This window comes from Pecten maximus, chromosome 14, assembly GCF_902652985.1.
Source record: "Pecten maximus chromosome 14, xPecMax1.1, whole genome shotgun sequence".
In the NCBI taxonomy this organism is placed as follows: Eukaryota; Metazoa; Mollusca; class Bivalvia; order Pectinida; family Pectinidae; genus Pecten; species Pecten maximus.
In genome coordinates, this window is record NC_047028.1 from 4,466,488 (window position 1) to 4,490,715 (window position 24,228).

Sequence of the window (24,228 nt, forward strand, 5' to 3'; positions counted from 1 at the left end):
ATCGGTAGTTGTAATTAATGTCTGCACTGTAACACTCTAGTGTCTATTGATAATACCGATTAATATCGGTAATTGTAATTAATGTCTGTATTGTAACACACTGTCTATTGATAATATCGATTAATATCGGTAGTTGTAATCAATGTCTGTATTGTAACACTGTCTATTGATAATATCGATTAATATCGGTAGTTGTAATTAATGTCTGTATTGTAACACTCTAATGTCTATTGATAATACCGATTAATATCGGTAGTTGTAATTAATGTCTGTATTGTAACACTCTGTCTATTGATAATATCGATTAATATCGGTAGTTGTAATTAATGTCTGTATTGTAACACTGTCTATTGATAATATCGATAGTTGTAATTAATGTCTGCATTGTAACACTCTAATGTCTATTGATAATATTGATTAATATCGGTAGTTGTAATTAATTTTACGAACGTTACTCCTAACATACAATATTGCATCAATTACTCCTTTGCAAACACATATGTAAAAACATTTAGCGGAGCGCTATTGGGTAATTCATCTTGGTTAGATTTATAGAAACTTTAATCCAGGTTTAATACATGTACTTATATTATATATAATTCAGTGTCAGTTGGTGAGATTGTGACGTCACAGCTTCAGGGCGCCACTTGTACTGTGACGTCAGTTGGTGAGATTGTGACGTCACAGCTTCAGGGCGCCACTTGTACTGTGACGTAACCAAGGAAAGAGCCAGGACGTGAAAATACAAGAGGCCCAATGGGCCTGTATCGCTCACCTGGCTCTACAGCAACTTTGAAGTTGATTGAGGTCATTTCTAAAGATACTATGTTGATTACCTCTTTATTCAAATATCATTGTAAGCTAGTTTTATTCATATTAAAAAAAATTCTAGTCCTTCATTCCAGCATTCTCTTGGCTATCGCAGAATTATTGTTTACAGATTTAAGCCGATTTCAACCCTGTTACCTTGAATGTAGGTCAAGGTCATTTATTTGAACAAACTTTGTAGCCCTTCACCCCAGCATGCTACAGGCCCAATATCAAGTCCCTGGGCCTATTGCTTATTGAGAAGAAGTCGTTTGAAGATTATAGCCTATTTGACCAATGTGACCTTGAATGAAAGTCAATGTCATTTATTTGAACAAACTTTGTAGCTCTTCACCCCAGCATGCTACAGGCCCAATATCATGTCCCTGGGCCTCTTGCTTATTGAGAAGAAGTCGTTTGAAGATTATAGCCTGTTTTACCCATGTGACCTTGAATGAAGGCCAAGGTCATTTATTTGAACAAACTTTGTAGCCCTACACCCCAGCATGCTACAGGCCCAATATCAAGTCCCTGGACCTCTTGGTTATTAAGAAGTCGTTTGAAGATTATAGCCTATTTGACCCATGTGACCTTGAATGAAGGTCAAGGTCATTTATTTGAACAAACTTTGTAGCCCTTCACCCCAGCATGCTACAGGCCCAATATCAAGTCCCTGGTGGTGGTGGTCCTGATTATTAGAATATACTCGTTTCGTGAATCTCATACAAAAGTCACTTTCAGATCCTCTCTTTTTTTAAATTGAATTCTGAAAGATGATTTTATTCCACTCTCCCGGTGTGATATAACGTTCATTATTATCAAGTGATTCCAATCGCCAAGTTTAAAATAATGTTCAGTTTTCTCATGTTATTCAACTCTCCTACTGTAATGTTGCTTTTTCAAGTAATTTCACTCTGAAAGTGTGAAATAAAGTTCAGTATTCTCAGGTAATTCCACTTTCACGGTGTTAAAACACGTCCAGTATTCTCAAGGTATTTGCCTCTCCTTGTGTGAAATAACGTTCAGCATTCTCCGTTCTACTGTACTGACAGCCTTAGGTATAATAACAGTAATAAATCCTCCAATCGGGTGGTCCATTAGCAAAGGCTACAGAGTCAAACTTGGTGTCTATATTATCGCTGTCCTCGCCATCGAAAAAGGTGTTTCCCGAGCTGACAGTCATGCCCTGAACACTTTGACAGGTAGATCCTGTATGCGCAAAAAGTACAAACGGAGTACTTGTCTCCATTGTCATAGCAGTACTGGGGGAACTATCGGCCCTGTAGAGAGTAAGCATTAAGATCGATTAAACATGAAAAGCATTCAGATTTATAGGAAAGATTCAAGACAGGTATATTAAATAAGGAAGCTATCGGACCAACTGCAAGCAACGCGTACATAAATTTAAAGTGAATATTTGTATAGAATATATGATATACTTAACGAGCTCGAGAACAATGTATACTGAAATCAGTCTGGTAATACAAAGGGATGTCTAAACTGAGAGATAACTAAATATGAAATACAGGTAATAATACAGTGTTCGACGCGAGACGGCGGTCGCCAAAGAATACAAATTATATGAGATACTCTTCATTGAAAACAATAATCCTCATGGAATACATATTATGTAAAGTAATCCCAATTAACACGATAGTGATATAAGTCAGTCCTCATTGAACACGAGTGTCATCAAAGAATTAGGATCGAATAAGACAGCTCTCATTTAACTCCAGGGTTGTCAAGGAACTAGAATTAAATAATACAGTCCTCATTGAACACGAATGTCGCCAAGGAATTAAAGTTAGATGAGGCAATCTTCAATGAACAAGACAGTAATACAAATAATTTTTGACCTATTTGAACACGACATTCGCAAATGAATACAAATTATACAAGACAGTGTTTATTAAACGCGAGTACCGTCGACAAATACAAAAGTTATATGGCATTCTTTACTGAACACTACATTTGCTACGGAATACAAATCATAAAGATATTCATTTACAAGAATGCTAGTAGTATATGAAAAATTCAATTGAATCAGTGACATATAACATATAATAAGCTTTACTGTGGAAAAGTAAGCACATATGCCATCAATCATTTACAAGACAGAATCATGAGTTTTTTTTTAAAGAAATAACTGATTACAAATGTGTCCCATTCCTACAATCTAGAATTATTATCTGTGATAAGGGATCAATATTATAAGTCCCGTTATTCATTGCAATTTCATTATTCAAGATACAGGGACCAGTATAATTATTGAATAACTTGTGTAAAAACTTGATAAATAGTTTTGCTCTGCTCTGATAGCGTAGATAGTAATATTTATATGAGGTTAAGACAATAGTAAACCCAGATGGTACATACTTATTTATGAAGATGACAAAGGATACAAATATACACTTTTGTATCTCGAGTGAAGTGTCAGACAGTCTACACCGCAGAGAGTACTTTAAAATATCTCGAGTTATTGAAGGTTACAAGACAAATTTATATATAAGACAGCTCTCATTTAACTCCATATTCTGAAGTCACCTAGACGTGACGAAAGCGCTAGCTGCTGTGTCGTGTTTTTTTATTCTTTTTAAATGCATATATTTCGTCCGTAAGGTTCACCTTAAACTTTTTAACTTATATATATATATATAGTATATAAGTAATTGAAATCTGTCCTTGCGAAGGTGAATGTATAAAAAATAACAAAAAACTGACTTTGCCGCAAGGCCTTTCTGCCCTCTCAGGCTTCTTCAGGCGGACTGAACTTTTGTTTATTTGTACGTTGCTTAGATATGTATGACGTCATCAATGGTGATGACGTTAACAATAGCGTGACGTAATTGATGACGTCATACATATCTAAGCAACGTACAAATAAACAAAAGTTCAGTCCGCCTGAAGAAGCCTGAGAGGGCAGAAAGGCCTTGCGGCAAAGTCTGTTTTTTGTTATTTTATATATATATATATGTCAAGTAGTAATAACGACAGTACAGACAAGTAAATTGTCAAATTTTCGAGGCAATCTGCCCCTTTATCAAGACACAGGTAAATTACATACGATCACATATAGACATAATACATGTAACAGTTACACAAATATAGTAGGTATAAACAACAAAAAGTATCATAATGTTGTAAAAATGATCCCCCTCGGTCGATACTAAATTCGTTAGTTCGAACTAATTTTAATATGGGATTGGCCACCCGATATTGTCACTGCAACCCGCTGTTTGGGCCGAGTTTTGCGGGACGAAATGTACATATCGAGGGAAAAAAACAATAACAAAAACATTCATGACATAACACGCGCTGCCATCACATCGAATCGACCCGCGATGCTTTTCTGTTAAACCTTTAAGTTATATTAATTATTTATTTATTGATTTATTTGTTCATTCATTCATTCATTCATTCATTTACTTTTAGCATCTGTACACCACCAAAGATGTTTCCTTATTAATCATAATAGGCCCTCGGCGAATTTAGTATCGACCGAGGGGGATCATTTTTACAACATTATGATACTTTTTGTTGTTTATACCTACTAAATTTGTGTAACTGTTCCATGTATTATGTCTACATGTGATCGTATGTAATTTACCTGTGTCTTGATAAAGGGGCAGATTGCCTCGAAAATTTGACAATTTACTTGTCTGTACTGTCGTTATTACTACTTGACATACACATATTTCTAGTAATACGCATCCAACATTTGTTTGTTAGGATCCAGTACCTATATTGGTTTATACCGTCGTTATTACTTACTAGACCCTATATATATATATATATATGAATATTGCAGTTACTTAAGTGTATGTGACAGTCTTAAACGCATGTATTACAAAGTAAAATATAACAAAAGAATATCGAGTAATTGAAGCATATCTTACCTGCAGCAAAAATAAAGACGAGAGTCGTAGACTCCAGTTATCTGAGGTAGGGTCCCTGATGATGATCGGGGGCTATTGTCGGAGTCCTCCTCATCAAAGTATATATTACCATCGTTAAACCCTAAAATCACAAATTGATGTTATCTAGGCATACATACCTATCGCTACACCTTCAAACAACACTTTACGTAATCTACTTTACCAAACACTTAACCCTAAAACAACAAATTAATGTAATATATGTAAAAATATCCACCGCTTAACCCTTAAACAATAAAGTAAAGTAATCTATGTATAAATACCGATGGCTAAACCCGAAAACAACAAATTAACTATTTCAAAGTATAAATTACCAACACTTAACACTTAAATAATAAATTAACGTTATTTAGGTATATGTTATCACCCTCTAACTTTTAAACAACTAATTAGCGTCATTAAGGTACATATTCTCACCGCTTAAGCCTTAAACAACAAATTAATGTAACCTATGTATAAATACCGACCGTTAAACCCTAAAACAACAAATTAACGTAATCTACATTGTAGGTATGTATTCCCACTACTAAACACTAAAACAAATTAACGTTATCAAGATATCCATAACCACTGAACCTCGATGAATGTTACAAAGTTGTTTTACTACACTTTTAGAGAATGACATCACAATTGATGAATAGTTGATGGGATTCATGATAAAATACTTTTACAATAGCCGATTTTAACGTATTTCGTTTTAAAGTGTCATTCCCAGGAGAAAATGAACGTGCTATGGACTGTTTCGCTGGCGAACTGCTCTTCTCCCAATATTGATTCAATCAAAAACGTAGAATAATATTTCATTGCTTTCTTACCCGACGGGCAATATTCAGTATGCATGAGGATGCAGTATGTTCCTGCCGGCCATGATGAAGGACCTGTGTTTTCGTCTGGGTCTGTTTTCGTACAGAAGTGCCACTGAACATTATTTCCAGACGCATAACCTATTCAGAGATAAATGAAGAAATTCAATTGCGTTATTGGTGTTAACACCTTTCTTTCTTACATAATTGGTAAAATTTGTTATAAGATATGCACGTGCACGCCCCATAACACTATTGGAAGAGGAATTCATTTCAGCTTTGTTTGTTTTCTTTTCTTTAAACTCAAAGATGTCAGTATAATTTTTAATTGAATATGTTTTAAAGCAACACTAAAATAATGCTTAAACTGAGAGTATTGTTATGAGATAGATAAAGGGTTGATAGATACATCATTCTTCTAAACATAAATTATAATTTAAAAAAAATCAATTTATTGATTCGTTGAACAGTATATATGTTCTGATCATAATTCGATTACATTTCAAAGGAATTAAAAACAAATCTCACAAACTTGATACGTAAGCTATTTAAGAAAACAAACCTGCCAAAAAACTGTTTGAACTGGAGGAACTGCCATGCTGTTCCATTATCCAAGTTCGTTGGCCGGTCAGAAAGCCGGATGGACACCCTGCAGTCGGCTGTAGGAGTGAATATACCCCATACGGCCAGTCTATCGAACAGAAACAAAACCATTAAGCAGTTTTACATTTTGTCTGGCATTTATATCAGATTCATTGCAGTTTAGAGGATTTGAAATACCTAATTATATATAGTTGACAATGGTAACAATAAGGTGGATAGGTCATAAGGTCACACTATTATCAGATATACAGTGAGGTGTAAAGTGTACTTAATGTGAAACAAATCGATCAGTCCTGTCGCATTCTCTGTACTCTATTGCATTTCTCAACTTTTCCAGTTCCTACTTTTTAAGTGTGCATTAATTTTTTTCTGTTTTACCATTACATGACGTCACACACCCACCTCCACAAGCGATGTTTACTGTGGTCCACGCACCAGTGTCCTGGCAGGTGACGTAATTAGAGGACAGAACATCGGACTTTCCATCACAGAGATAGAATCTGTTACTGCCGACAAGGTTTGTCCCGGACTGGACAGTGGCGTCACTCACTGTGGGAGGCTCACCACAATCTACAACAAATAGGAAGTATCGGTTATTTGTGAGGAAATAGATTTATGGTTTAAGTGATGTCATAGAAATTACGCCATTCGTGACGTCATAAAATACACGTCATACGTGACGCTATAGAAGTGTACAATACACTTGACGTCATATCAGGTTCTAAACGTACATTGTATAATAAGTCTATGTATTTGTGGCCTTATCAGATTGATACATTTTTTGCAATCATAGTTTAGCTTAAGGTGAATAAAACTTAAGGCTTCATTATCAGAAAACGTTGAATTTATTCTTCTATATGAAAATGGGTGTTGATTTTATATTGTTTATTGTACTCAATGAAACGAAAATAAAGACGCATTCCAATTGTGAAATATATTTACGAGTAATTCTTAATTTTACTTGAAACACAGGTGCCTATTATGTGCAATATTAGACAGTGATAGGCTCGTAACGCATGTCTGTCCAGTATTTTACATAATTGACAATTTCGGCTTATATCATTTACTTACCTGTGCATGAGAATGACAGGGATTCCCAGGCTCCAGAAGTCAGGCACGTGATATGCGATGTCCCCCCGGCTATGTAACCTGTATCACAGGTAAAGGTAATTACAGTACCCACCGCCTTCTGTGTTGTTGAGGGCGAGGCATTGGCAACACTGGGTGGATCGGGGCACACTGAAACAGAATGGAGGAGGTCATCAGACATGACTTTATGATTGACTAACCAATGATCCGTTCTATATCATATCATATCAAGACAGTGTAAGGACCACACTAGAAACGGGTTAACCAGTTTATGCCTTCTTTGAAATAAACCCCAGGCAGAGGGCGTGAGATAGGTTTATTTTAAGATATTGTGGTTTGATCACGTGATAGACAGAACCAGTATGATCACGTTGGCACGTTCAAAACTATCTAAACAAAAACATTTCCAAAGGATGTATTAGAAGATGTAGTTCGAGGGGTAAAGAGGAGGATATTCAATCTTGCAGTGGCACCTCGGATTTATCTTAATCTGGATAATATCTATATGACACAACAGCAAATACCAAGTTAGAAGGTGTCAACAAAACAGTCACTTTCTAAAAACACACAAAAGATAAGAGTAACATGGTATCGTTCCTTGATACTGTATAAATAGTAGTGACCCCGACCTGAGGATCCACTGCCGAAAGGGTCAAAGATCACACCGTATAATAGAGGTTGAATCTCAAAGGTCAATGACCCCCCAGCTTTGGTAATTCAAATAAACATTTCTAGAGTCAAAATTACGAAATACAATTTAGACAAGAGGGCCAACATTTCTAACAATGTTTAAAACGGTTATGGAGAGGTTTTTGATAAAACGCAGATCAATCATCTATAAATTTATTGTTATTACTGAATTAAGCGCATGCCCAGTGTACTATCGGAGACGTATATACACTGTATACAACTCTCTCAAACTGGTGATTAATTTAGTTTAAACGATATTTTATTTCATATTCAAAGTCATATATTTCAACATATTGCAAATGTAAGGATTCAAAAAAAGTATTATAATACTTATATAAATATGTCGCCTTCGTACAAGGATTCAGAAGAAAGTGTTAGAATACTTATATAAATCTGTCACCTTCGTACAGATAGGTTGGTGACAAACAATTAAGAGCATATTATAAACTCAGTATACCAAATAAGTGACACATATCTAGGGAGGTAAGTGAAGAAAGAGGGAGACAGTGGGATAGTTTAACTCTACATACTAAATTAATATCCGTCAACAAGTGAATTAGTATACATAATAAATTGTAAAAGAGTTGTGTAAACCCAAGATGTTTGACATGTGTATGTAACGTTGTAACAAGATAAACAGTATATCGTCCAGGGTCTTAAGTAACAAACTAACTGTTCACTCAAAGCGTTTAGTTTGAGAAATGAAATTATGTACACAGCGGAATACGGATTCGTTATCAGCAAAGCAAAAGTTAGGATTTTCGTATAAAAGATAGTCCAGAGTAAAGTAGGTAAATTCATGAAAAAGTGTGTTTTATTAGAACAATATAGTGCAAAGTGATCATCAATTGCTTCATCTGTCTTTCCACAGTACTGTTGTGCCTGCAGGAGACGAGGGGGTTTCTTCCACGGGAGTTAACTCGTCCCGGAGTTGTTGTGGGTCAGTGCGTGGTCACAGTCTGTGTAGTCTACACCTGGTCAAGCTCGCATACGGACGTATTTACGTACCTCACAGTGGGATCGTAGACTACACTTGCCATTGTCGGCATATTATGCATTGTTGTATATTTTATCTATCCGGTCATTTTACACAACATTGGTGTTAGCAGTAAAAGCGTATTTCTGTATATAATTAAACAGCTGTATTGGTATTTTACTGCGCTTCGCAGTAATAGCAAGGCATATATGTCGGTTTTACTTTCTGTTTCGCTAGTAGTGGAAATTTGATTGGTCAGTGAAAGGGAGAATGAATGAATATATATGAGAGAAAGTGATTTCCACGTGCAACACGCGGTGTACAGTGTTTGATAGGGAACACATGGGGGTTTGGTCATTCTAGCCTGTTCTACTTAGTCATACGGTTGGGTTTCTTCTTCACAATGGAGTCGGCGGTATCACAAGCGAAGCAGCAGGCACAAGCGTCTATGATGGATAACATGGAGAAAGTTGTTTCAAGCAAAATCGAAACTTTTAGAGAAAGGGTGTGTTTCTGAGCTAGCTGACAAAGAGAAACCGCACATATTGCGAGTCCTTTAACATTTGCAGAAAATAAAGAAAAACTAAGAAGACTGTAGGCATATTAATCCACACATTTATAAATCAAAATTCAATTACGAAGACAACGTGGTTGCTAAGGACGTATTTTCAAAAGGGGATTTTGTTTTTGGTTTCGATTTTAAATCCGCCCATCACCACATAGTGATTTTTAAGGAGCACAGAACTTTTCTGGGATTTGCATGGGATATTACGATATGAAAGAAGTAGTTTTTTTTTTCAATTTTCTACTATTTGGAATATCAACAGCACGTTTCATTTTTACAAAAGTGACAAAAGCGATTGTAAGACATTGGAGAACTCAAAGGGAGAGCATTGTTATGTTTTTAGATGACGGGATCCGGGGCGCAATTACCAGGGAGAAAGCAAAGGCATTCAGTGAGAAATGCAAACATGATTTAGAAAGTACTAGATTTTTAAATGCTCTGGAAAAGGTTAACTGGGAACCTCAAAAAGAATTAATTTGGTTAGGATTAAGATGGCAAATGAATGAAGGTAATGTATATATCACAGAAAAAAAGAGTGAGGAAACTGGTATACAGCATTGAACATTTAAAGGTCAAAGCTAGTAATGGGAATTTTGCTGTAGATAACCTGGTAGAACTTAAAACCAAGAACATATTCAAGTGCATAAACAGTAACGCCATCTGGAAGGCTCCAGTGATATTGAGTGAGAATTAATATTTTGAAAAGGAAATTGGGGATGTTTTTGAGGCAAGTTTGAGTGTTTTTACAGACGCTTCAGGTGAAAGATATGGGGGATATGTTGTAAAGGAAGACAATTCCTTCATTTTTGGCGATTGGACAGCGACAAAAAGCTTGGAAAGCTCAACTTGGAGAGAACTGGAGGCACTTATGTGAATGTTGAACCCTAAAGGAATACGCCTGGAAAGGCCTAGGGTGCAGTGGCCCACCGACAACCAGAATGTTGTCAAGATTATAGGGAAAGGCAGTAAAATAGAGGTTCCCCAACGAGTGGAGATTGTTTATCATTTTTATCCAACTCGAGTTAGTTAATTTTCTAATTTTAAAAAGACACGAGCTTTAGCGAGTGTCTTTTCAGAATTAGAAAATTAACTAACGAGAGTTGGACAAAAATAATAAGCAATCGTCACGAGTATGGGAACTTGTTTATCCCATAACTTCTTTACTGACAAATGTAAGCATGTCAAGTTCAAATTCTCCCAACGTAGCAACTAAATTCCGTGAACCAAATCACTACGGGACAAAATATAGGTCGTTATGAACGAAAGCTTATCATCTATTTTAGATGCAAGACTCATATCTTCTGTACTATATTTGTAAATGATATTATTTTATAAAACGAAATTTAAGTTTGAAAGTCCTTGTATCTGTGTAATTTATAAAAAGGTAACTTGTTTAAATAACTCCGCTCGAAATATTCGAAGACGACACCGTCATCGCGAAGTCGAACGTCACCGCTGAATATTAGACTAATCATTGTCAGATTCAATTATCGGTCCTTACCTAGATTTCGTAGGTATGCTATTACTAGATATTGTGATGTTAAATGTTCATTCTGAGATTTATTCATTCAAGACATCGTGCATTTCAACAAATATTTCGGAAACCGAGCTGGAGTGTTGAGCAATATAGGCCTATGTAGTTTACGTTTGTCAGTGTGTTTACACGAAATCTCATCAGTTTACTGACATGAGACAAATGTTCCAAGATGATTTTTAAATTTTTGTGTTTGGAATGAATATATTCGTATTAAAGGTAAGTGGAATGATAAGAAAACTTGCGTTTATTCGTTGATTTTTTTCTGTTGGTACAATATCCGTACCGAATGACACCCAACTAAAAGGGAAGCTGCCTAACACTAACAGTTACGTTAGATGGTGCGACCGTTTCATTCAAATGACTACGATTTAGAGACAGCGATTTAACCATTTTGTATTACATTTGTTCATTGTTTTGATAATCCATTCATTGCTATCGGGATCCACTGCATATCTAGAATCAAGGGGGTTCGCTACTTGTAGGCCTATAATCGATGCAATATCTCGCTTCCGTGCGTCGTCTATTTTATCATCATCAAATTATATTTCGTTCGACACAAACCCCAGATTAATCGACATTTCCATGAGGACACCCCTCTCACCCAGTTATGCTTATGTTGAGCACTGAATAATCCACAAAACGTGTCCATGCTGATCTTTTGAAGACAGGCGGTAGAAAAAAAGAGAAGATGAGTGAGAGTAGTAAAAATAATCCGTGGTCAAAGGCCAGAGGTTAGCCAATCAGATTCCTTGGAGGTCACAAATGACCAATCGGAGGCTTAGAAAGTGGTTACACACTGCGGTGTGTAAACAAAAACAATAACACACTGCTACGCATTTTATCACGTGCCATATCAGTTGTGAAACAAGCGTGGTTATGGGATAAAAAAGGTTTACATGATAATGCTGTGGATATCCATGAAAAATATAAGGAGAAAGATATGTAGCTATCAGACCATTCTTGGTAAACTGGAGAAGAACCAAATTGCAGAGTCAAAGGCAGTGACGACTGGTGCATATATGTGTGTACATTTAGGCTGTAAGATACAGTATTGGGGCCTAAAACTAAAATTTGCAAATAATTTGAACACTAAATGTTTAAATTTTAATTCAAGATAGTGGGTACCTTTTACAAGTGGTATAGATGCTTTTGAACAGTTCTGGGGGTAATGATGTGAACTTGTGGGTCCCCCCTCCTAGACATGTAAATCTGTCATAAAGGCCGTGAAAGAAAAAGCCAAAGGAACACTGATAATTCCATACTGGAGGTCTGTACCGTTTTGGCCAACATTAAACGATAAAAACGGTTTAAAACCCTTTATAAAAGAGTTCAGAGTCTTAGACCCCAGTGTCGTTAGAAGAGGATTGGATAAAAATGGCATTTTGGGGGATTGAAGAACCAAATTTAAGATGATTGCACTGGTGTTTATGCATGATTGATTGTTTTTTCAGGCCTAGGAATAAATGACGCCATAGATGATGAAATGAGCAGAGGCGGATGTTCAACAGAAAATATGAAGAGCCTGGCAGAAAGCATTGTTTGGTTTGGTTTGGTTTATTTTGTTTAACGTCCTATTAACATCTAAAGTCATTTAAGGACGGCCTCCAATGCGTGCGACATGTATGCGTGTGGTGAGTGCGTATGTGTGTTTTATGAAATCCAGAAGTGACAGCACAAATGTTAAGTATTACAAAAACTTTCAAAAGTGGGGGAAATTCATAGAAGCTAAAGGCCAATATATCCATGTTGCCCTTTAGTTAACTAAGCTTGTTGATAACAGTGCTTCATTTTCTAGTATACAAGGGGCTTTTTATGCGATCAAATGGGCTCACATGTTTCGCGGTTTAGCGGATCCTACTGACAATCATTTTGTTACATCCATTTTGGAATCAGCGAAAAAAAAAAAAAAAAAAAATCAAGTGAGAAGAAAGACATTGTTCAAACGAGTAAGATTATAGAATTATGTAGCAAGTATGAGAGTTTAAGATATTTGCTTGTATTGAGAGATTTTTCTATGATAACTTTGTGTTATGAAGTTTTATTTAAAGTTTAACGAGGTCAGTAATCTGAGAAGATATTAGCTTTGGAGATGGATTTTCATAAATGTACATTCACAAAAGCAAGACAGATCAATACCGACAAGGCAACAAGGTGTTGATATCAGAAGTAAATTCGAATGTTTGTCCATACAAGATGCTTATAAGGTATATAGAGGTAGCTGGGGTAGATTTAAGCTAAAGGATTTTTTTTTTATTTAAGCCAGCCTAAAGGTCAGGTTCCAAATACGCAAAAGAATAAGGCTTTGAGTTATACCAGAGCAATCCTTGCAAGACTCAGGGAAGTGTTTGGACCACAGGCAAATTTGGGCCTGCATTCAATGCCGTAGCAAGATCATCGGTCAATGAAAGGTGTTGGAGAGCCATGGTTGCTGGGGAAGCGATCGATCTAAAGATGGATACGTAGAAGACAGTCTGGAGAAGCGCTGAGAGGTTACCAAAGCTTTGAATTTTTAACACGCGCTTGTGTAGTTTCACACACTAATCTCTGTATATACATATAAAGTCTTTGATTAATTAATGAAGTTCAGCTTTATAAATTTTGATCATAACTTTTTCGTTTATTCTTCAAACTACTTCCCTGTGGGACAGGCAATCGCGGATACGGTGTTGTGGTTTTCATTACAGGGTTTTTAGCACTGTTCAGGAGAAGTGACTGGTTGAAGGTGTAAGTAAGTGACAGTATAAAACAGACTATTACCTTACGTATACAGTGTCTTTTGTTATAGCTATTTATAGCGTGCGTGTCGGTGCGATAGCCGCAGACCGTGCACATTATTGCTAACCTTGTAGTCTTATAGTTCCATTCTGTTTTCTGTAAAGAATCTTAGTCACAGCTCTGATATCACCCAAACATGGCACTTAACATCAATACAGCAACTTACTGTAACCCGTGTACGGTATATATATGTGTATGTTATATGCACATGTATAGTATTTAGATGTAGGACGGGTATAGTACCCTTGAGTAGTAGTCTTGTATTTACGTCACGTGTTATATGTGCTGTCCATGTTATGTATGCATATAATTATGTGACATGACCTCTGACATTGACGGCTCACTGACCACCACACTCCTGCATGCGACCCACGGACTCTCCCGCCAATTTCTGTCCTAACTAACACCGCCACCACTCTTCCTATCACTCTAGATCGGATCGTGCTCGCGAGAGCACGTTCGTACATAGCTCTATACTTCCTAGATCTAGAGTCACATAGATACCACCCTATACCCCTGCAAAGGGCACTGGATACCGCCGGTGGGAGGCCTGGTAAGTCATATGCATGCTGGAGTGTTTATCGGAGTGAGAGGCGTGAATCTATTTGGTGTGCGTCAGTCATGTTATGGTCTGTTTCATTGTTTAATTGTTGTCCATTTTACTTTTAGGTTTTCTTTCTCCATGAGAAATAAAACAACCATCATAAAACCGAACTTGTCTTGGGTTTTGAGTTGACGACCCCGGTGACATTACGATGAGCTGATTACTAGCGGTATATGCCCCAACAGGGGTTATAATACAGAAACGTGACGAGTGTGATGGGTCATTGATGTGGGAGGATCTTAATAGTCCTCCGAGCATATCGAGCACACTGTGGGACCCTTTGATAAGTCGTGGTGCAGTGTCACTTGAACTCATGGCTTCTTTCGGTAGACTGCCCTGCAGGTAGGGCGTAAGAATTGTACCTGCTGCCCCCATTGCATGATCGTAAGAGGCGACTAAATTTAGGATATTATCTTTTCTCTTCTTTCTGAACAACTTACTTCTTCCTAATGTCTCCCTTGACAATGCCTCACTTTTGGCCTTTAGTTGAGCGTTCGCCGCTTTGGGTTCTGTCCCCTGGCCGAGACATACCAGAGTCTTTAAAAATGGTAGTTGCTGCTCCTGCTTAGCGCTCAGCAAATTAGGAGTTGGACGACTGGTTCGCCCGTTGTCAGTGTAGTGAAAACGGACTCAAGCGCGCCGGTGACACGGGTCAGCGTGCGCGAGCGGCTCACGTGCGCACTTAGAAAGAAGAGACTAGAAATTAGACAACGCAATCTACACCACGAGGTAAATTCGTAAACAGAAAAGCTTATCTAGCAATACATCCCGGTAAAACGGTGCATACGTCGCTGGAACCCCCCTACCCACGGTTAACCCCGGTATAGGAAGTAGGGAACTGACCACCTGTAACAAGGTAAACGGTAAGCTGTTCTCGTGAACCACGCGTTGACACTTCAATGGCGACGAGGTAAAACTCGACTGACGGGGCCACTCTCCATCTCGGAAGTTCTGTCAGCAAGCGTGCAGGATTAGAAACCCTGTCATGCGCTAGGTTTAATTGTTGTGATTTTAGTATTGGATTTGTATATATTTTAAGAACTTTGGGGATAGTTTTTATAACCCTATCACTATTTTTTGTTTGTTTCTTCAGCGAACTTTGTCGATATTTTTTTTAGGGGTAGCTGCGTGCGCCACATATGTGACGTCATATCCCCTGCAGCATTGTCTTCCGGTTTTTCGGCAGACATGTAAACAAACATCCCCACGTGTTTCTAAATTGATAATTAGGTTTGATTTGTTGGTTTAATATATCAACCTGATTTTGTGAGCAGCTCTCATCGAACGACACTGCAAGTTTTGTTTATTGTGTGTTCATTTATTAATTTTGTGGCCGGTTGCTGGCTAGAATTTTGATACATCATTTCAATACACAGGTGTCAACTGTGTGTTACATTGTTTGAGTGTTCATTTATTAATTTTGTAGCCGGTTACTGGCTAGAATTTTGATACATTATTTTAATACACAGGTGTCAACTGTGTGTTACATTGTTGACCGGTCTCGGTTTACAATTTATGTACCAAGATAATATCTTACCAAGATTTAATATTGTTTTCCGGTTTTCGGAGAAATTTAATGTTGACCCAATTACATGTCCAGGTTCTTGGATATGTGTTATGTTGATGCTGTTATACTTATTTGGGGATTTAATTCATTTCTACTTGCCTCACGTCTGCATCTCCAATAATATTAAGATTCCCAGCTGCATTTACGTTTCCTTCAGTACCTAACCTTATTTGCCCTGGTACAGCAAATATGGCTCTTAAGATCAATTGGTGTAAGGAACGTGAATTACTTTCATTGCCGGATGTTGGAAAGAAAGTAGCTGCCAATATCATGGACTACCGGTATACATATGGTAATGTTACCAGCCATAATATTGGGGATGTACCTAGAATCCGTCTCACGGACAGGTTAATGGAAGCGATTGATTTTGCCCCCAATCGACATTTGTCTAATGACCAGGATTCAGGTCAACCATCAAGTAATGTAGGGAGGGATCCGTGCAAGACTGTTGAGCAGCAGCCTGCAGACCAAGCGGCGTGTACTCAGGAAGCTATTAAGGAAGTGCTTCGGCTGATAGAGGAACGACAAGGTGCCCTCTTACCTGAGTCATTCCGAGCGCAGGGAGCTAGTGCTCAGCCGGATTACAGGGAGTCAGAGGAGGAATGTGTTACTCCACGCCGGTCAATGAGGAAAACTGAGCCCAAACATAGGTACGGTACACGGTCCCGAGGTCGCCTTAGTGAGGATTCAGATGAGGACTATGCCCACACTCGGCGAAGGCGTGGCAGGCAATCCCGACCCCCCAAGTAAACACCGTAAATACTTTCGCGATGAGGAAAGTGACGACGATTTGTCATTTACTGCCCCATTACGAAGCAGCAAGGGGAGACCACCCATCCTGCCCAAACATCTAGAGTTTGATGGTCGGTCAAACTGGTCCCTTTTTAAGCAAAAATTTACACGGTATGCTGATGCGGCGGGCTGGACGACTGAGGAACGGAGAGATGCCTTATGCTGGGGGTTGACAGGGAAGGCTGGCGATTTCTACCACCTGTTGACGGAGATGAATTCCTCAATGTCCTATCGCAAACTGATTGCTGAGTTCGACAAGCGCTTCCAGGCCTCAGAGCTTCAGGAAACTTTGCAAGCCAAGTTTCAAATGGCTAACCAGGACCTGGATGAGACACTGCACGATTGGGCAGACCGGGTACTCGGTCTAGCTGTCAAGGCTTACAAGGACTTACCAGAATCCTGGATTAGGAAGCATGCCATAATGCGGTTTTGTCTGGGCTGTAAGGAGAGGGAAGCCGGAAAGCATGCCTGCATGCAAAAGCACAAAACCCTTGAACATGCTATTGAAGAGATCGAGTGGTATAGGTGTATCCATCATCCACAAGATTCCAAAAAGAAGTCCCGCTCGGAAGCACTACCAATATATAGGACGCAGCATTATGAAGACCCGTCAGCGTCATCGGATGAGGAAATAGTAGATGTACGGGAGGTGCGCCGGTTTGCGGGTGCACCACGTAAGGAAAGGAGGACTCCCTCACAGACAAAAACGCCTCCGATCTCTTCCATCTTGAAGAAATCAAGTAATTCTCCTACGCTGGAGCAGAGGGTAGCTTCTTTGGAGGGAGGTGTTTCATCCTTGCAGTCTCAACTATCCCAGCTCACCCTCAGGATGGATGCACAAAACAAGGACATTGGAAGCAAGTTTGACATGCTTCTCACGGAATTCAAATCCCGGGGACGGAGTCGTAGCCCATCACCTAAGCATAGCAATTGCTTCAAGTGCAATCAACCTGGGCATTATATGCGAGACTGTCCAGAGGCTAAGAAGGAGGTTACCTTTAAAGAGGAGGGATCTTTAAACATTGTGGGGTTGGAGAAGAAGGACGATTCCTCAACCCAATAAAGCACCAAAGTCCTTCCAGCACTGTCCCAACTCAACAGCCAGATACAACAGTCTCTTGGGCTCAGGAGAATCTACTCATAAAAGGGGTGCAGTCCATGGAGTCAGCTGTCTCATCGGATAAAGAGGACAACGGCAGAGATGAAGATTTGGATGTCATGAGAATAAACAAGGTTAAGTCCAATTCCCTGTACCTACCACAGTGCGGGTAGGAAATGTGACGGTGGATGCTATTGTTGATACAGCAGCAGAGTCAACCATCCTTTCAGACAGGATTTATCAAATGATGGACCCCAAGCCTCCAACACTGTGCAAAATGAAATTCCTCACGGCAGCGCGGGATATGTCTATGACAGGACTTAAGATAGGACCGGTAAAACTCCAGATTGGGGCTTCTGTGTATAATGAGGTCATTCAAGTTGCTCCTATTGAGGATGATATGCTCCTAGGGTTTGACTTTCTAATTCGTCAAGGAGCTCATATTGACATGGAGAATCATCTGTTAAAGGTTGGTTCCACCACTACCTCTCTCAGGGTTGGTAACAGCGAGGGTTTACCCAGAGTGAGTAGGGTCTGTGTAGCAAAGAGACGTATGATACCCCCACGTTCAGTGGCACGGATAAAATGCCAGCTGGATAAGGTCCTCCCAGATTATGTTGTGGAGGCAAAGGAAAATCCCCGATGGGTTATTCCCAGGTCAGTGCACCGGAGCTCGGATAGCCCAACAATCTGTGTGGTTAACTTCTCGGATAAATTTACTGTGCTCAAGAAGGGTAAAGTAGTCGGAATGGCTACAGGAGTAGATATTCTCCCGGAATATGACGCGGAGAAACCCACTTTGGACATTAGTGAGGTGGAGGACCCCAAAGGCCATGATGACAAAGCAATTCCGGAGCATGTGAAGGATATGTTGACCCGGTCGCGGGAAAACTTATCTGAGGAGCAATGTCAGAAATTGACATCGGTAATCTGCGAGTTCCAGGATGTGTTCGCTTCCCACATGTTCGACATAGGGACCTTTAAGGAAATTGAACATCGAATCGATACCCAGGGAGCACCGTCGGTGAAACAGCGGATGAGGAGGACCCCTATCCACTTTGTGAAAGAGGAGGAGGAGGAGGAGTTAAACAAGATGCTGCAGACAGGGGTTATCCAACCATCTGTCTCTGAATGGGCGTCAGCTCCAGTCTTAGTCCGGAAACGTGATGGGTCGGTTCGGTATTGCATCGACTACAGAGCTCTAAATAACTTGACGTTGAAAGATGTATACCCTTTGCCTCTAGTTGAAGACTGTGTGGATACACTATCTGGAAATCGGTGGTTCTCCAAGCTCGATGCAGTATGGGGCTATTGGCAAGTGAAAATTGCAGAGGAAGACCGAAAGAAAACTGCCTTTATTACCAAATATGGACTGTTTGAATTTGTGAAGATGCCATTCGGTCTATGTAACTCACCAGCAACTTTCTCTAGAGTCATCAACTTAGTGCTGTGTGGCCTTAATTGGAAGACTGCCCTGGCCTTTCTAGATGACATAGTGATTCTAGGCAAAGATTTCGGAGATCATCTTAAGAATTTGGTAGAGGCTTTGAGCAGGTTCCGGTATTACGGAATAAAACTCAAACCCAAGAAGTGTGTCTTCTGTCAGAGAAAGGTGGAATTTCTTGGCCGGATTGTTGGGGAGGACACCTTAGCCATGTCTGCGAGCGACATAGAGGCCATTAAGAACTGGCCAGTACCCTCTACTACCAAAGAAGTAGAGAGATTTCTGGGTTTGGCGAATTAACACCGGTTGTTTATACAGAGTTTAGCAGCGGTTGCTATTCCCTTGTATAACATAACGGGAAAGAAGCCTTTCAGATGGGAGAGGGAACAACAGCAGGCATTCGAGACGCTAAAGGCTAAGCTAATGCAACCACCAGTACTAGCCTTGCCCAACCAGAATGATGACTTCGTATTGGATACCGATGCATCGGACGAGGCTATAGGAGGGGAACTTCTGCAAATAGTAGATGGGGAGGAAAGAGTGATAGCATATGCCAGCTTTGCTTTAACCCCGGAACAGAAGCGGTACTGTACTACACGGAAAGAGCTGCTGGCCATTGTCCGGTTAACACGGCAATTTCGACATTACCTCTTAGGCAGACCTTTTAAGGTAAGAACCGATCATAATAGTCTTACTTGGCTGTTACGGTTTAAGCAGCCTCAGGGTCAGTTGGCACGATGGATAGAGGAGTTGAGCCAGTACAACATGGTTCTGGAACACAGAAAAGGTAGTTTGCACACAAATGCAGATGCATTGTCCAGGATGTCTGCAGAGGTCAGCCATTACATCCATGGGTCCCGGCTTGAGGATCTGCCTTGTGGTGGTTGCCTTTATTGCCAACGAGCTCATGATCGATGAGGCGAATTTATAGAAAATGTGGATGATGTGGTCCCCATTGCAGCAAAGGGTCCGGTAAATCAAGGCCAGGAAAAGATTTCCCCGTCAAAGACCTGGGACTCTGGTGGAACAGAAGATAAAACTCCCATATACATTGAGGTGTGCTCACGGTTGTGTCAGGTGCACACACTGACCGAAGAGGGGGAGGTGGTGTCCTTTGTGCAATCCGCGGAGGATAGAGAGATGTGCTGGGGGTTTTCCCGAGAGGAAATCAGACGGGAACAAAGCACGGATCCTGATTTGACGCTGGTGCTGAATTGGATCCTAAAACAGGCGACACCGGCTAACGAAGAGCTATTTCTTTCGAGCCCTGCGTCCAAGTTTTATTGGATAAACAAGGAACGATTGAGAGTTAGGGAAGACATCTTATTTTTGAAAGAAAAGGATTGCGGGATCCAGAAGCTTGTAGTGCCAAAAGGTCTGCGGGGCACTGTGCTGCATCTTCACCATGATCTGCCATCTGCCGGGCACCAAGGTATCACACGGACACGAGAAAGAGTGAAGGAGAAGTTCGCCTGGTATGGTCTTAGTCAGGATGTTGAGAGGTTTGTTACTACCTGTGAGGTCTGTAATAGGAGTAAGAAGCCAAATCGACATGGCCGATATCCTCTAGTGAGACACCATGCGGTAGCTCCGATGGAAAGGGTTCATATCGACTTCCTGGGGCCGTTACCAAGAACAGAAAATGGGAACGAGAACATTTTGATGATGGTGGACCAGTTTACGAAATGGGTGGAAATTATTCCTACGTCCTCTCAGACAGCTGAAGTCACAGCCAAAGCGGCGGTAAACTCTTTCTTCTCAAGGTTTGGGATGCCATTCCAGTTGTTTGCTGACCAAGGACGAAATTTCGAAAGTGATCTTTTTACTGCCATATGTGATATTCTGCGCATCCATAAGGCCCGAACCACTCCATATCGACCATCCTCCAACGGACAAGTCGAACGTTACAATCGGACTCTGATTGACGCAGTCAGGTGTTTCGTTGGTAACCGACAAAAAGACTGGGACGTCTTACTTCCTCAGCTTGCGGGAGCAATGAGATCGACAGTAAACCGGAGCACGGGGCAGACTCCAAATATGATGATGTTGGGCAGGGAGGTTAATCTCCCAGCAGACCTTATGTTCGAGTTCTGTAATACTCCCCTTCAACAGGGGGTTGCACCCTATATTCAGCGATTAGTAGGCGCTTTGCAGGAAGCTCATCATATAGCTAGACAGAAATTGAAGGAGACACAGCGCCGGATGAAGAGGAACTATGACCTCAGGGTATTGAAGCGGTCTTATCAGGAAAGAGATATTGTCTACATCCTGGATAGTGGGGCAACTAAAGGCAGATGCAAGAAGTTGTGCCCTCCCTGGAAAGGGCCCGGTATAATTGTGGAAAAGATCACACCATATTTGTTTCGGGTTCAGCTTAACAACAAGGTCTTGGTCTTAAACCACGATAAGCTCAAGCCTTGCAGGGACCGCCAAATGCCTGCATGGATAAACAATTTCACATCCAATCTTCTGGTGGGTAACGAGGCAGAGGGTGAAGTTGATACGGAGGCAGATGATGAGGCTTATTGTATTTGTAGAAAGCCATGGAATGGTCAATTTATGATACAGTGCGACTACTGCGGGGAATGGTACCATGGGTCATGCATCAATATAGCCCCTTCCGATGCCCTGGATATTGACCGGTTCAAGTGTTCTTCTTGTAAGAACAATGTGGTCACTCAAGCATAGTTTCTCTCTTTCTGTTCTTCACAGGTGAAGGCATGGCGTACGGAGGCAGATGGACTGAGGTGATGTCTAAACACCTCAAGACAGTAGAGGATGCCACCCGAAAAGGTGACACCCTGGACCCTCGAGATGTCATGAGCCACCTGTATAGGACCAACATCTCCGATCGTAGGATGAAGGAAGCGGTAATGGGGCAGGTCAAGATCGCCATCAAGAAAGGCAGGCGGTGTTGGCTAAGGCGCATGGCAGAGGAGGCTCGAAGCGCTGGATTGTTTACAGACGACTGGATTGAAGGTAACATCTTCAAATTACAGGGTCGCCGTCATCGTCGTGACAATCGCCGAGAATCCATCGCGGAGCAGGCGGTGTTCGAGCCTGTGAGGGACTATCGGCTTCAACAGGACCCGACACTCCCAAAATATGTTGAAGAGGTTAGCGCTCAAGATGGCCCGACTAGGTTGGATCAGCGCTCCTACAGAGATGCCTTAATGGACTGCCCTAGAGAAGAGAAGAGATCGTCTCCGGAAAAGTATTCGTCGGACGTGTCCAATCATTCGGGAGGGGACTACCAGGAGGAGTTGGCCGGCGAATCTTCAAGGGAGGACCTTTATGTTGACAATCAGTCAACCGGTGAGGGTCAGGATTCCCAGTTACGGGGAGGAAGCTCGGAAGGCAAGGATTCCCGGTTCTCGGGAAACACAGACACGCAACGTGTCATTGTATTAATGCCTGCAGAGAGGGACATGCCGGATCAGGGCAAGTCGCAGAGGGGTAGCCCCCGTTATCAGCGACAGTCTAGCTCTCGGCTAAGGGGCTCGGATTCGAGCAGGGGGAGGAGTATGGCACGTTTCTCACAAAAACGGAGACCCTCCCCGAGGAGTTATCAACGGAACAAAGGAACCTATTCCACAAGAGAGGCAAGGTCTCCGACCCCACGTATACAGAGTACGAGGGGAGCCGGACCAAAGGTTCATTCAGTCCGGGTACGGACAGATCATCAGCAAAGTTCGGGGGTTGGACAAGTACCAGTACGAACTAGGGAAATATGGAATTCGTCTTATTCCCGTAGGAAGGAGTCTTCCAAGCCGGAAGAACAGCCCACTCCAACAAGGCACCGGAAACGGAAAGCTAAGTTGCAAGGTCAGGAGGGTCAGCCACCTGAGAAGAAGTCTCACAGAGGTCATCGGAAGGGGGAGATTTGCAAGATAGGCGGTTGTGGCAAGGAAACTTGGTATCCCAAGCGTCATCTAGTCGAGGCTCACCTCCCCAATGTCTTAGAAGAGCGTCATCCGTTGACAGTGGACCTACACCGGACCCGGTATTCGTGTCTGGCCATGTTTGCTGTATGCAATGTGGGGCCAACAGCAGGGCTGCAAGACCTCTGTGATTGGATCAACCGATACAGGTTCATTGAGCCAGGTTGGAAGATCACCGATAGACAGAAGGAGTTGATGGTAGGACTGTGTGAGGAGCAAGGCTGGTAAGTTCCACAGGATTTCAGCTTGTCCCCAATAAACTCTCCCGCTGCACTCCTGCATTGGAGGTGCCTGAAAGCTATTGCCAATCAGATAGCTAGGGGGACGATGAAAGAGCTGAGGGAAAGGTTCACCTTTACCTCTGAACAGGTTCTTGTGGAGCCGGAAGCTGAGGTCCAGGATACGGCTGGTGTCGACGTGAAGGATCCGATAGAGGCCATGGAGACGTCATCAGGACTTCGGGTATCCACCGGTAGATCGGCAGAGGACCCGGGGTTAGAGCATCAGAATCCTGCTGGGGATTCGTTGTAGGACATATCAGTACCAGAGTCCAAACCTGTGATGAGCGCTTTCGATAGCCATTTCCATCTGGATAGGATACGAAGGTACCTGAAGCTTCACCATGATGCGTCAGTGCATGATGTACTAGCAGCGGTGCCAACAACACCAGGGGAGTACCAGCTAGAAGTCTCGGGAGGTGTCGCGGTATACTGCGATCCTGAAACCTACCCATCAGTCGACGAAATATCTCGATTAGTGTAGGAAGGCTTTAAGGCGGTGATTGGAGTCCATCCTAAGCACTGCATTTCCAAGGTTGACAAACAACGCCTGGTGGACTTGCTGGTGGTACCTGGAGTGGCTGGACTCGGTGAGGTCGGTCTCGATCACACCTGTCGGCCTGATACTTGGTATCCTCAGGAGCAGCTACTCAAGGATCTCCTGTCCTATCTGTGTCCAGGCATGGTACTGGTGCTGCACGTGCGCACTTAGAAAGAAGAGAC

The 24,228-nt window shown here is 41.2% G+C and overlaps 1 protein-coding gene across 1 annotated transcript; it reads right to left on the minus strand.

Moving 5' to 3' along the window:
- Nucleotides 1–1,423: 1,423 nt before the first annotated feature.
- On the minus strand, nucleotides 1,424–7,418 carry LOC117342646 (sushi, von Willebrand factor type A, EGF and pentraxin domain-containing protein 1-like). The gene is made up of 6 exons (XM_033904842.1): nucleotides 7,220–7,418; nucleotides 6,551–6,718; nucleotides 6,108–6,236; nucleotides 5,558–5,686; nucleotides 4,704–4,824; nucleotides 1,424–2,087 (listed from the first exon to the last, which is right to left on the minus strand). Exons 1-6 carry the CDS (start codon nucleotides 7,416–7,418, stop codon nucleotides 1,862–1,864), a joined length of 972 nt encoding a protein of 323 aa, XP_033760733.1. The 3' UTR covers nucleotides 1,424–1,861.
- Nucleotides 7,419–24,228: the final 16,810 nt, after the last annotated feature.